At 37.1% G+C, this 13,561-nt stretch overlaps 1 protein-coding gene across 19 annotated transcripts in view; it reads left to right on the top strand.

The window, feature by feature from the left end:
- The window catches only part of LOC105489205 (netrin G1), a 362,022-nt gene that overhangs the window by 306,511 nt on the left and 41,950 nt on the right, over positions 1 to 13,561 (top strand). For 8 of the 19 annotated variants that reach the window (XM_011753882.3, XM_071070073.1, XM_071069961.1 and 5 more), the window contains 2 exons: positions 2,948 to 3,115; positions 8,839 to 8,973. The exons of 6 other annotated variants lie outside the window; for them this stretch is intronic. In XM_011753882.3, the coding sequence (XP_011752184.2) occupies positions 2,948 to 3,115; positions 8,839 to 8,973 (303 nt within the window). The remainder of the gene's footprint in view (positions 1 to 2,947; positions 3,116 to 8,838; positions 8,974 to 13,561) is intronic. 5 more of the 19 variants (XM_011753888.3, XM_011753886.3, XM_011753887.3 and 2 more) reach the window with 2 other exon arrangements.

Genomic DNA, 13,561 nt, shown 5'->3' with positions numbered 1-13,561 from the left:
TTTAGCTAAATATGGTTTCTTATACAATTATTTATCTTTTCCTTTCAAAATTAATAAATTAGTTTTTCAACAAAACCCATAAATAGTTAATGTCACCACAGAAATGTGTACTATTCATTAAATTCAGATAATAGTAGTGATAGTATCACATTTAACATTTCTACAGAGATTCATGGAATGGGTCTTAAACTGTCAAACTTGGGTATCTTACAGATTTGGTTTTTTCCTCAGATAAAGCTTTGTCAGGTAGATTAAATCATGTAGTTCTGGCCATTGGGCAGACTCTACAGAATCCTTTAGGTACCCACAAAGGAACCATACTATGAAAAGTCACTAGCCTTATTCTCTACATTTCCCCAGCTTCATACCTTTGCCCACTCTTCACTCTATTCCTTTCACCTAAAATGCTCATTCCCTCCTATTCCGTTTTGTTTTCATAAACTCTACCTGCCCTAAGCAAGATTCAGAGTGCATGTCCTGTAGGACATTTTTTCTAATTCCCCTCATGTTAAATGAAGTTCTCCTACTTAGATTGCTTTGTGTCACTATTTTTTCTCTGCACATACTATTTTGTTCTGGTTATCTGAGCATATGTTGTCTTACTTACTAAATAAGCTTCCAGGCAACAAGCTTCTATGTAGCTGTAGAAAGCTCCTAGATGAATTTTTGCACATAAAAGATACTTTTGAACAAAGCTCTGTTAATTCAATTAGATGTACCAAGAACCAACCTGGGTTAGGGAACCTGAAGAAGGACAGCAAGTAAGAGACCTCTTCCGGAGGAGGGGACCCAGGGGCAGGGCTGTTATTGCCCCTCCTCAGGAACTCCAGGCAGTTCTCAAAAAGTCCTTGGGAAGCAATTAGGTTTGAGAATTGAGTTTCCTTCCTTCAATCACTGCTCTCAAAAGGCTCTAGTCCCGAAGGATTGTCTTTATTTCAAACTCTCAAACAGAGAAGGCTCTAGAAGCCTTTCTGACTTCCTCAGGAGTCAGTAATGCCAGTATAAATAAGGTGTAACTCAGAGCGGTACAGAGGATTGGTGGGAAATGCTTGTTGTTTTACAAGAGATTTTAATTTAGTAACCTGTAACTCTATGATCATTGGTGGTAGTATTATTGTCAACCTGGCATGCCTTTACTACTAAATTTATTTGGGTATTTTCTTACACTGTCTCCTAAATTGGAGTCTCAAGGCCACCTTCTCCCAGTACTCTCCCTCTCCTCATACTCGCCTCCCCTCTGACTTCTTCCCGTCCTCACACTCACCCTTCTCCCTGTGCACGTACACATGGTGATACAGCTCACCTCAAATAAAGGAAGTGGCTTGGCTTCAGGATCCCCCCTTTCTTCCTGCCTCTCTTTTAGCAACTGGGGTCCCAAAGTTACTGACACTGTTTCTGGTTATCTTCTATGCTTCACCATTTCCAGTATCCTCTGCTTCTATCCAAATTTGATTTCATTCCATCAGGACCTTGTTCTCAGCTTCCTGTTGTAGTAACTAGCTCTCTAACCAATGAATACGAAGTTTTCTGATGAGTGGTAGCATATTAATTTTTTAAAAGTTTAAAAGTTAGCCACCTCTTATTATTATTTACTTGACAACACTTACCATTTTTACTCTGGTCATCAAAATATAATATTTGAAAAATTTTATGTAGGCCAAAATAGTAACTCAACACCTAGCCAATTTCCTGACACATAGGTAGACTAACTCAATCAAAATATTTATTGAATGAATGAATGAAAGAATGAATGTGTGTTCAAATAGTGACTGTGCTTAGCTTCCTAGTGGGATAAAATAAAAGCAAGATATTGATGCAAGAAATATTTTTAAACAAACGAAATTTGTAGTATCCTGGTTGACCTTCCTTATAAATGTCCAGCTAGGCCTACTCCCATATTCCAAGAAGGCAAAACAGATACCCCACCTAGTTACCACTCGCACTTTTGTGATAATTATTTCTACCAACAGAGACTTTGTCATTACCATTTATTTTAAAAAGGTTGAATTGGATTTACAACTTCTTGCTCTAGATGAGATGCAAGAAAGAAGAAATCTGGTCACCCTCCACCCTTCCCCAACTACTCTCATGATCTTCTTCATCTCCCTGTCTAGTCATTACCACCATCACTCCTAAGCCTCAGAGACACCTCTAACATATTAGAGAAACCAAGGAAAAGAAATGTGGGGTTACAGTAGCTGCCTAAGTCTTCTTTTATAGCAAACTATTCTTGAAACTTAAGAGAAAAGGAGGAAATCTGAAGAGCACTTTTTCACACAAATTATCTCCCGACTTTTTGTGTCTTCTCTCACACATGCACATACAGATTTGGTCTGAAGAAAGGCTTAAGAAAGCCATCTTCTCTTAGCATTGGGGAAAAACAAAATAAAGAATTGTTTAGTTGTCTAGAACTCTATTAAATTTGCCATGATGTATATGAAACCCCGATTGATTTGCTGTCTTGGCATGATGTCAGAGAGCTACAGGAGCCATGGTGATGGTACTCAGACCCTCAATGCTCACAGAACCCCCTCCCACTTTTTTTAAGGCTGAAAAGATGAAGAGAAAATAAGGGAAATGGTGCAAAGACAGTAACATTCTCCATCTGCAAAAATAAAAAGAAAAAATAGACTTTTGCATCACTGGAAACTGAGGCTTCCCAAATTTTAAAAGGCGTACACCTGCAAATGCTTCTGTTCATCTTGTCTGCCAAGAATTAACAATCTTCAGTCTTGTTCTGAATGTCCGACCTTTCTATCCCGCTTGAAACAGATGCTATTTCCATGCCAGTCACAACCACCTGTTGCCACCATGTGTCGTGTTGAATCACATATATGTAATGCCATTCCACCATCTTTTCTCCATCCCTCATTTTACCCAAGCATGTAGTATGCTATTATTCTGCTACTGTATACACTTTGTATACATTTCTGTTCTTCCTTGCAAGATTGTGAATGCTTCGGCCACTCCAATCGATGCAGTTATATCGATCTGCTAAATACAGTCATTTGCGTGAGCTGTAAACACAACACTAGAGGGCAGCACTGTGAGTTATGCAGGCTGGGCTACTTCAGAAATGCTTCTGCACAACTGGACGATGAGAATGTGTGCATAGGTCAGTTCCATTACAATTTCAGCTATTGTTCTGTGCCTTTTGAGCTACGGGGAGATATTTAGGGTGGAGAGGCTGGTGATATGCACCGTGGTTGAACCAGAATGAACCTTCTCAATGGAGTCAATATCCTTGTGGTGGACTTAAAATTTACTTGTATTGGTTGAAATCATAGTTGGGGGATATACTTTGAATCCTTATGTTGTTGCTTTAAATATGATGATCTCAGAAATCATGTTAAAGAAATTAAGAATTTTCTTTCTTTCTTCCTGTTTTTGTTTTTGTATGAAATTTTAAAACCTGATGATTCTGAACTGATCTTATAGCCTTAAATTATACATTCAACTTTCAAAATAGAAACTCATTATACAGGATTTAATTATAGATATGAAAAAGTGGGGTATATAATTGGCGATCAGTGAGTATTGATAGATTGAAAATGTTGCTATTTGAAATTGAAAATAACTAGCAACTGGAAATGTAAAAGTTTGTCTGACTTCTTCATCCATAGCAATGAAATTCCATTTATTGAATTTTCCTACAGCTCCCAAAAAGGAGGAGTAGTTTCTCAAAAGTATTCTAGGCAATTAATTATCTTAGCCCTGGAAAACTGCGTCCGCAGAGGTGCCTGAGCACTTTACCTTTCCTCCCCACCAGTGACTACTGCTCATGGCATCTAGGGAGGACCAGGCGCCTTTCCCACCCAGAAAATCTACCTTTTACGTAGTGAAACCTGTCTTTAAGAATGTGGGGATGCCAATGGAAAAATAAGAAACAATAAATGGAATTTCACTTCATAATTCACGCTTAAGCAGTGCATATATTTGAAATGCTGAAAAATATATGTGTAGCCATTATCACACCAGTAGGTAGCTATATAGGCACCCAATTTTAAAGGTAGACTTTTTCACATTGAGGTATGTTCAATAGGATACACAAGCTGAAAAATGACAAGCAATCTTTTTATCAAGAAAAGAAATCCAATCCGTATTTCTGTGACCATTGTCCTCTGATTGGATCGTCAAGATCCGAGTGTCACAAAAAATAGCTGTAGAGTTGTTTTTAATCAAATTGGGCCAAATATATATAATACTGTTGGTGTCTACAGTACTTTCTATATTTCAGAGCATCTCCTTATTTATTTTTTGTCAATTAGGAGATAAAGTACTGGACTTAGAGGCCAGAAAGCTAGGCTCAAATTTCAGTTTGCTATCTCATAGTTGTGTGCCATAGGTAAGTCATTTGAGCCTTCTAGTCGGGTGAGGATCAAATGGGATGCACAGGAAACGCTTAGTCAACTGTGAACCTGCTTGCAGATGTCTTGTTTTGTTTTTACTTAATCCTCATTAACAAAACAGTGGGGTAAGTATTACACTAATTATTTCCCCTATCTTGTCATGGAGAAGAGTAAGGCAGATTGACCCAAATCTTACAGCAAAGGGTTTCTGACTTCAAAGCTTAAACACTTTCTCTCAACCACTGACACAATTAGCAAAGCTAAGCTTGTCAAACTTTTACTTATGGTATGCATTTTGAATAACAGCAGCAATTCCACTCTGAGTTTATGAACAGAAGTTCAATTGTCTTCATAACACTTGGGTTACAAAGACTTGAGGATATTAATAAAAATCAAAAGACATGTAGATGTCTAAATTTTGAATGCAGAGTACATTTTACTGAATGTCATTTGTAAAAATATATAAATGTCATGCTATAAATAGGTAAACAACAAAAAAGCTAAAATAAATAGGAACACAGGATAAAAAACCTAACCATTTTTACAAAATACATAAGATTAAAATGTTTTATAATATTTAATATTATTTTAAATCAATCTAATAAAGGCCTTAAAAGAAAAGATTTTATTCCATAAAATTTCTCTTATCAGGTAACTTAATATCACAGTATATTTTATTTAGAGTATTTTATTATTAGGAAGTTTGGCCTTTTTTCCAGTTCTGAGGTACACTGTGAACTCCAAATCTGCTTCTCTCTATCCTGTTTTAAGAGGTATATAGTTCAGTTGTGAATCCTTATTTGATTATCTACAGACTAGAAAACAATCCATTCAGCGTCTGCCTTTTAAATCACATAAACTAAGAAGAAGAAATATGAAAAACAATATCAATTTTGTATTTATTTTTACTTTTAAAAATCAAGAATAGTTTTATTCTCCATTTCTAGAAAGTTTATTAATTAAAATTATAAACTTTTGGAAAATTCCATTTTATTGAGTTAAACCTGTTTCTATTTAGGATTTTATACTTGAAACCAAACGAAGTACTTGGTGAACACAAAGGGGTGCATTCTTAGGTACTATTAAAGTTAGCTACATTAGGCCAGACGCAATGGCTCCTGCCTGTAATTCCAGCACTTTAGAAGGCCCGGGCAGGTGGATCACTTAAGTTCAGGAGTTTGAGACCAACCTGGCAAACATGGTGAAACCACATCTCTACTGAAAGAAATAAAAAATTAGCTGAGTGTGGTGGCCTGTGCCTGCAATCCAAGCTACTCAGAAGGCTGAGGCAGGAGAATCACTTGAATTCGAGGGTGGAGAGCTGAGAATAGCGCCACTGCACTCCAGCCTGGGCTACAGAGTGAGACTCCATCTCAAGAAATAAAATAAAATAAAATAAAATAAGGTAATATTAGCTACATTATTCCCTCACCCACCCTAATTTCCTAAATTATTGCCCTTTTCTAAAGGAGAAAATTGTGTTTAAAGAATGAATTGAAAAATCTGGCTAGCTGATAGGTACTAAGGTCTGTCTTTTATCTGTAGTGCTTATATACAGACATTGAATTAATAACAATTTCCTTAAAAAGCTGTAGATTTCACTCACGCTGCCTGAGGCTCTGAGGGCAGTGATACTGGGGCTGCCTGTGCACAATGCTGGAGTTTGCCCTCTCAGGGCCGTTGGAAGCCTGTGGCTCCATTGCTAAGGTTTGCCCTATGAGACTATTTCCACAGTTAAGATTCCTAAAGGGCTTGAGGCAGGACTGAGTATTAAATTTGAAAGGATACATCAGAAGTAATTGAGAGTTAATTTTAATACCATTTTGTATAGCAAGCACTAATGAAAATGAAGGGATATTTACCCCATTCACATTCACAGAATAAGGCACTAATCCTGGAAAGTTTGAACTTCATCTAAGTCTTACCTACATTAAAAATAAAAAAAGAGAACCCTTTGCCAATTCTTTAACAACGGACAATAAAATTCACCACCCTTACTGTGAAGGAACAATTCATATCTTTGACAAAATGTAGGCTCTGTGTGATGAAATAGATGTTGTAAAATACTTGCATCATTTTATATTATGGCAAATATAAAATGCAACAGGCTATTCCATGTTGCCACCATGATTGCTGCTTCGTAATTACTGGTGAATTTGCCCATTTCTTGTACAAATTCCAAACACAGACATGTCTCCAAAGATAAATGTAATTACCCTGTGATGACGCAGCAATTACATGAACATGACATCCTTGCATGCTTCTGTTTCATGTAAACTTGAGCATTAAGCAGGACGCTAGAGGATATATGGTTTGTGACCTTGAGTAATCACTGTTAATATTCCTGCTAACAAACTTTGCATCACAATGAAACAGAGTTCAGCTGCTGCTGCTAAGCATTTCTTAAAATTATGATGTATTATTTTTAATTCCCCTTTGAAACCCATGATCCGGTAATCAGAGGTACCTTTAATAGAATAAGTTGAATATAAGACACTTTTAATACCTATAAATCAATTCTAGTATAACTTTTAAATCAAGCCCCGCCCCCCCCAAGTATTTGATGTTGCTTTGTAATCTAACAGTCCTGATGTTCTTCCTAATTTCATAGAATAAAATATGATCCTCCAAAGCTCTTTGCGTTATTCCAGCATCCACCATTGACCATCATTCCGTAAATGATACTTGTTAAAAACTGAATTATTTGTTATGTAAGGTGAAGAGAAGGTCACACCCCTTCTTGTCCTTTATTTTCATGACTGCAAAACATTATACTTACCCACATTTTCCTATGACAATGACTGGGAATGTATTATGGTTTAAATGTTCTACTGTTTTGTTTAATTTTGTTTACATGTTTTGCCTCTAAAACCTTATATTAATGAATGGTCATGGGCTTATTGGAGGAGTATGTGAATTAACGTTGGCCAGATGTAACTCTGCTTACTGGCTTACAAAATGTTGGTGACTCATTGTCAACTTACACACTTTAAACAGTGAAAAAAATTACAGTTTCGATATTGGTACAAATTTATAATGTACCTATGTACAGACAAACATTAAAAGCTTTCACAAAATTAGTATTTTAAAATATTTTTAATCAGCTTCCATATACACATGCATATTAAAATAGAAAATGTTAATTTAAAACAAAACTCTAGTTGTTAAGTACAAACTAAGCCAGGCAAGGAGAGAGCATTTTAGAGTTTATTAAGTTTTATTTTTCCCTACGTATATAACTATTCATCATATAAATGTTTGTTTTATAAGAATACTGAACTCGAAACCTGACTTAATTAGCATAAAATAAATCATAATTCTGAGATACTCCACATTTATTTGAAGAATATATAATTAGTGTCCATGACACAAACTTAGAGTCAAACCCCTGGATCCATCCATAAGGCTCAACCCTGAATCCCCATAGCAAATCTAATATGCTAAACTTGATTATATTAAACTAAATTTTCAAGACTTCTCTCAGTTAGTTGGATGGTATAGTTTTGTTTGGTTTGTAGTGAGGGAACTGCTTAATGTACCCATTTTTAAATAATGGAAACTGAGAGGCACAATAACTTCCCCAAAATTATTGGAAGAGTAATGAGGAAAGGCACTTTAGCTCACAGTACCCAAAAGCTGCAAGCTACCTGCAGTATCTTTCCAGCTAATAGAAGCCTAAAGGATATCCATTTCTGGTTCAAGCTTTAAGCAAGATAGAACTTCAGAAGTAAAAATATCCTATATAAGAATGCATGAGGAATCAAAAAACACTCTATTCACCTTTTATTTTGCAAAGCTATATTGTCCTGCCAGCAGACATTATAATGAAAAATATACATCTTAAATTATAACTATGTTGAAATTGATTTGTTATTACAAAGTTTATTTTTCTTTCATGATTGTTAGTTAATCTGGGCTGCATAAAAGCTGCACTGATATGCCTAGCAAATACAACATCTAAAGGCTCATCACAAAATAGTATATACGTGAATAAGTTAAGGTGCTGTCCCAAATCATAAAGTAAAACTACCTTTGAATGAGCAAAATGCATTCATATTGTACTTTTAAAATGTTCAGCAGTTCTCAAGTACTGAGTGCAATGGCTAAGCCCATTTGAATAATTTAAAACACATTTTACACTGATGGCATATTGATTTATCCTTGATATACAAACTTCTCATGGTATTTATTAAACCATCTAAAAATATCCTAACAAATGGAATCTCCATTACGATCTGTTACCAGTGAAAAGCATGTCTTATTTCCTTGGAAGTTTTCAGTTGATTTCCTCTCATATCATAAAAATGATATCATGGAAGGCTAAGCAAATAAACAAATGATCGTGAAATAGCCATATTTGCCAAAGCATTTCATTAATGGACATCTTTCTTTAAGTAAGTGATGCATTTAAGTACATGACGCTCCTGTGTTGATAACCTATCAGCCATGCAGACTTGTCTCCAGCCTGTGTGTTGTCTTGTTTCTACAGAGTGTTATTGTAACCCTTTGGGCTCAATCCATGATCGTTGTAATGGCTCAGGATTTTGTGAGTGTAAGACTGGAACGACAGGGCCTAAGTGTGATGAGTGTCTGCCGGGAAATTCCTGGCACTACGGCTGTCAACGTAAGTAACTCTGGGAGCTGCCCTCTGCCTGCTGCAGCATGGCTGATTCTGCTTGGCTAGGCCGGTGTGTGCAGCTTCTCAGAGCAGAAAAAGATCCAAACCGCTGACAAGTTTTAAAAGCTACTTAATGCTGCGGCCAATGTATAGGAGAGCAATCCATCAGCTGTCCAGCTGGCTTTGTTGAAGCCCATCTTCATCCCCTCAGTTAGCTGGAGCAACTTATATTGAAATATTGTATGGAGATCCATATACCTGGCCAGACCATAAATTAAGTGGCACAATAGGGACCCAGCTTGGAAATCCTCACCGCAGAATGAAGGGTGATGTGCATGTGGTTAATATATTTCTTGAAGTGAAAGTTACCCTGGAGCTCCAGAGTTCATAAATTAAATGATATCTACATAACTTATTACTACCCTTGCTATCATACCCATCACTGAATCTTAACCGAAAACCTAAAGGTAATAAATCTAAGGAATGTTTAAACATGGGGTAAAATAAATGACAAAAAACAATATTGATTTTAAACCTCTGAGGTTAGGCACTATACGGGGAGCTGTGGACAAATGTCATTTGGTTCAGCCCCATTTCTCTTGAGATTACCAGGTCTTCAAAGCTTGTCAAGGCAGGTGGCATGTCAGTGTGTACAAGGAACATGAATTTTAAAATCAAGGCAGAAGGTTCCTTCTGTCGTTTATAACCTTTTCTGCTTTTGAATTCTGAACTAACTTTCCATGTCATCTATACATAGGTAGTTTGCTAATATTAAAGAACCACAAGACATATGCTGTGTAACAGTGTGATTCAATAGAAAATCAAGCTAGCCACATATGTAATTTGAGATGCTTTTGTTTTCCACATTAAAAAAGTAAAAAGAAATAAGAGAAATTAATTTTAATAACTATTATATTTAGCTCAAATTATATGATACTATTTTTCAACATATAACTACTATCAAAATTATTAAGGCTATATTTTTCATGTTTTTTATTGTCTTTGAAGTCAGATGTGCATTTTATACTTGCAGAAAATGTCAGTGAGGGCTGGCCATACTGTAAGGCTTAATAGCCACATGTGTCTACCATATTGGACAGCACAGCCCCAGTTATTTTTGCTTACTTTTCACTTGAAACAAATGTCAGCATGCAGGAATCATCTAAAGCCAATTTCTATAGAAAACTATATATTATTTATATAATGCAGTAGTAATAGCAACTTTTATACTCTATAAAATAAATTCTGTATGATGAATTCTATAATAACTATGTAGCTCCATTTTCTATAGAATATTATAGAATGTTCTCTCTGTTACTTATGGAATACATAGTTATCTGGCAGCCATACTTCTAAGTAACGTAAATCTAAAATGAAATGCCATGGGCAACAATGAGTTCTGGCAATAAGGTGAAATTTTGGCATTGAGCAGGCCAAGGTTAGAATGGGATCCAGGAACTGGGGACTAAGGTCTCCATCCTTGCTGGAGAGGAACACTGAAAGATAGTCAAATAGTCAGAAGTCAGGCTGCACACCTGCACATAAGGCCTAGATAAAGCCATGGTTTAAAAGTTTTGCGTGCTGTTGTTTTCCAGAAAGTGCTAGTCCTTAGTGCCTGGGAGAGTTGGTGGATCCCAGCAACCCTGTCAAGTGTCAGGGCTCAGAGGGAAGCTATTAATCATGGCACAGCTAGACCTCAAGGCCTAGAGCAGGCCAATAGTCAGGAGAGGAGAAGGGCAATAGGCAAAGGAAAAATCAAAACCAGCACCAAGACTCAAGGCATAAAGAATAAGGAGACTTTGTAATTAAGACACACTTCTCAAAGAGATCTCAAATAAAGCTCCTGAGGAAGCAGGACCTAAAGAATGGGTTGCTGGAGTGTACTCAGCATAAGACTTGGGAGAGGAAAATAAATAAATCCTGCTTTGGGAAAATGCATCTCAAAATGGACCTAACCCAATTTTTCTGTATTAATTATCGGAGTAATGTAAAAGATATGATATTGTCACCAACGTTTCCCTTCTGGAATCAAAAGACTGAATTTAAGCCTTACTCTACCACATACAAATCATAAAACCCTCTGTGCCTCAGTTCCAGAACCTCACATATTTGTTACATAGATCACTGAGATGATGAGAGAAAATGCATTTATTCTTTTGAGTATGTGTTGAGTACCTACCATGACTCAGGCACTGGGCTAATGGTAGGGCACAGAAGGATGAAAAGAGGGAGGACATGTGGACATGGAATTCACCTCCAAGTGAGAGGCCTAACAATTATGATAGAAGGTAATCAGAGCTCAATAAGAGGAATGTACATGTTATTTATTGGTGAAGTCCAACATGGGGAGTAAGGCTTCCATGAGAAGTGACACGTAGTTAAGCACTAAAGGATCAGTGGAGCTTTCCAGGATAGGAATCTTGCTTGGGTAAAGGTGATTGAGATAACACACTGTGTTCCAGAACGTGTGTGTGTGTGCGTGTGTGTGTGAGCATACACATATGTTGGGAGTAAGGGGAGATGTTAAACAGCATCCAGAGACTAGATTATGTGGTTTCATGAATCCCAAACTAAGTCATTTTATGTTGTCGGGGAAGAAAATGGGAATCCTCATATGAAGAAGATATGGGTTCCATCATATGGTTTTAAGCAGAGAAATGAAAGGAACAGATTTGTTTTTAAAAAGATTATTCTAGCTACTAAGTAAAGAAAGGAATGGAATGGGTTGAAATTAGATTTGATATATAAATTTAACATCATCCAAACGCACCTTTGAGAACATAGGAGATTTTTCTCACTCTGAAATCTTTCTTCCTTCTCTTAGACCCGCCCACATAGGGCTGGTATTCTATGTTAAAATATAGAAATTCTTCTGTCAGTTAGTAAATGGCTACTTCACCAAGATTCTGAAGTGCCTTCCCCTGGGATCTCTTGGGCTGTCACCAAGGATCAGCAATAACGGGGTAACGCGTGTCACAGTAGCATGCCACTAGCACCTGCTCCAGGATTATAGTTGATGTACATTCTGATTAGTTGGTGCTGGAAGGTTGATATGTACTTTTTGTTTTCATTTGGTTCCTGTCCTCACACACATGAATGCACTCAAAAATGCCCCTCGAGTGCATCCCTGTCTCCCTTTCCTCTCTCCCACTGCTCACCCCGACTTCCACTTGCCCTGAGTTGAACCCATCCTTGGATTTGGCCACAGTATTAGTAGAAGAGCTATTAACCTGGCAACACGAAATCAACGCCAAGCAGAAAACCAGTGGGAGAGTAGGGCTGACAGTGGTATTGCAGTGATGAGCTGAAAGTAAGCAGACATTTAGGTAGGCACTGCCAGGGAGGCAGTAGGAGATATCAAGAAGAGTCCAAGGGATCCAGGCCCAAGGTTCCAGTCCTCCCAGAGGATTATCAAAAGGAGCCATGTGGAATTGTGATCCAAAAGGACTTGGGTTTGGGAACAGAAGATTTAAAAAAGGGATTCAGCAACTGACACTGTTGCCTATATTCTGTGAATAGAAAAAGTGACTATGCTTGAGTAGACTCTGGATTCATACAGACCAGGGTCTGAATTCCATCTCCACTTCTTATGACCTGCAAGACTAAGAGGAAATTACTTCGACCGTCTAAGCCTGGTGTTTCATCTAAAATGGGGTAATAATATGACCTAACACATATAGTAATTGTGAAGGTTCAAATACAATAATGAATGTGAACCTCATAGTACATAGTAAGCACTCAATTATTATTACTACTTCCAAGCACATGTTGATATGCCACAGAACTAGGCAAGAATTCATGTTCAAAAGCTTTCATGCAATGTTATTGCAGAACTTGCAGCAAATTCGGCCACTATTGAAGAATCAAACTGTTGACCTGGGGGCTTCTAAAAAGCCTCCTGGTTAGAGACAAGACTGATTCAAGAGAGTGAAGCAAAGCTGACCCCAAAGCAATTATGGGGTTTGAGCTAGGAACATTTTAAAAACTCCAGGCTCACCAGCAAACTTTCTGCTTGAAAGGCCACCAATTATGTACTGTGTAAATGTAGGCAAGTCGCTCTGAATTAAAAGGTGAAACACTTATAAACCACTAGAATGAATGGTCTTTAGACAGCACAGAACGAATAACCTAGGAAAGAAAACAGAAATAATAAGATTTTAAGGAGGCCTGGCAGAATCAAAATTAGTGTTGAGGTTGCCCAATAGAAAAATGAAACATTGGAAAGAAAGAAAAAAAGTTTTAAATGACCCTTTTGAAATCAGAGAAGAGGCAATAGCTAGGTTCCAGAGAATAAAATTGAACCTTCTACATAGGAAGCAGCATTCCATGCTTTATATAAAATATGATGGGTTAACATGTATTGGGAAGTAACTAAATAGTTGTTATCAGCACCAAAGAAACTGGACGTAAAGGAGATTTGTGACTTTTCAGTTTGGGAGAGTGGAAATAGCCACTTGTAGAACTAATGTGACTGGTGAGAAGATATGTTGTCTTCCTGGAGGATGTATGTAAGACACATGGGAATATCCTGCAGGGTTTATTAAAGCCACCAATTGTTAACTTGAGTGAATACTAATGGTACTTTCAGAAGAAT

This window comes from Macaca nemestrina, chromosome 1, assembly GCF_043159975.1.
Source record: "Macaca nemestrina isolate mMacNem1 chromosome 1, mMacNem.hap1, whole genome shotgun sequence".
NCBI classification, from domain to species: Eukaryota; Metazoa; Chordata; class Mammalia; order Primates; family Cercopithecidae; genus Macaca; species Macaca nemestrina.
Note: the sequence above shows the minus strand (reverse complement) of the source record. Positions and strands in the feature narration are given on the sequence as shown.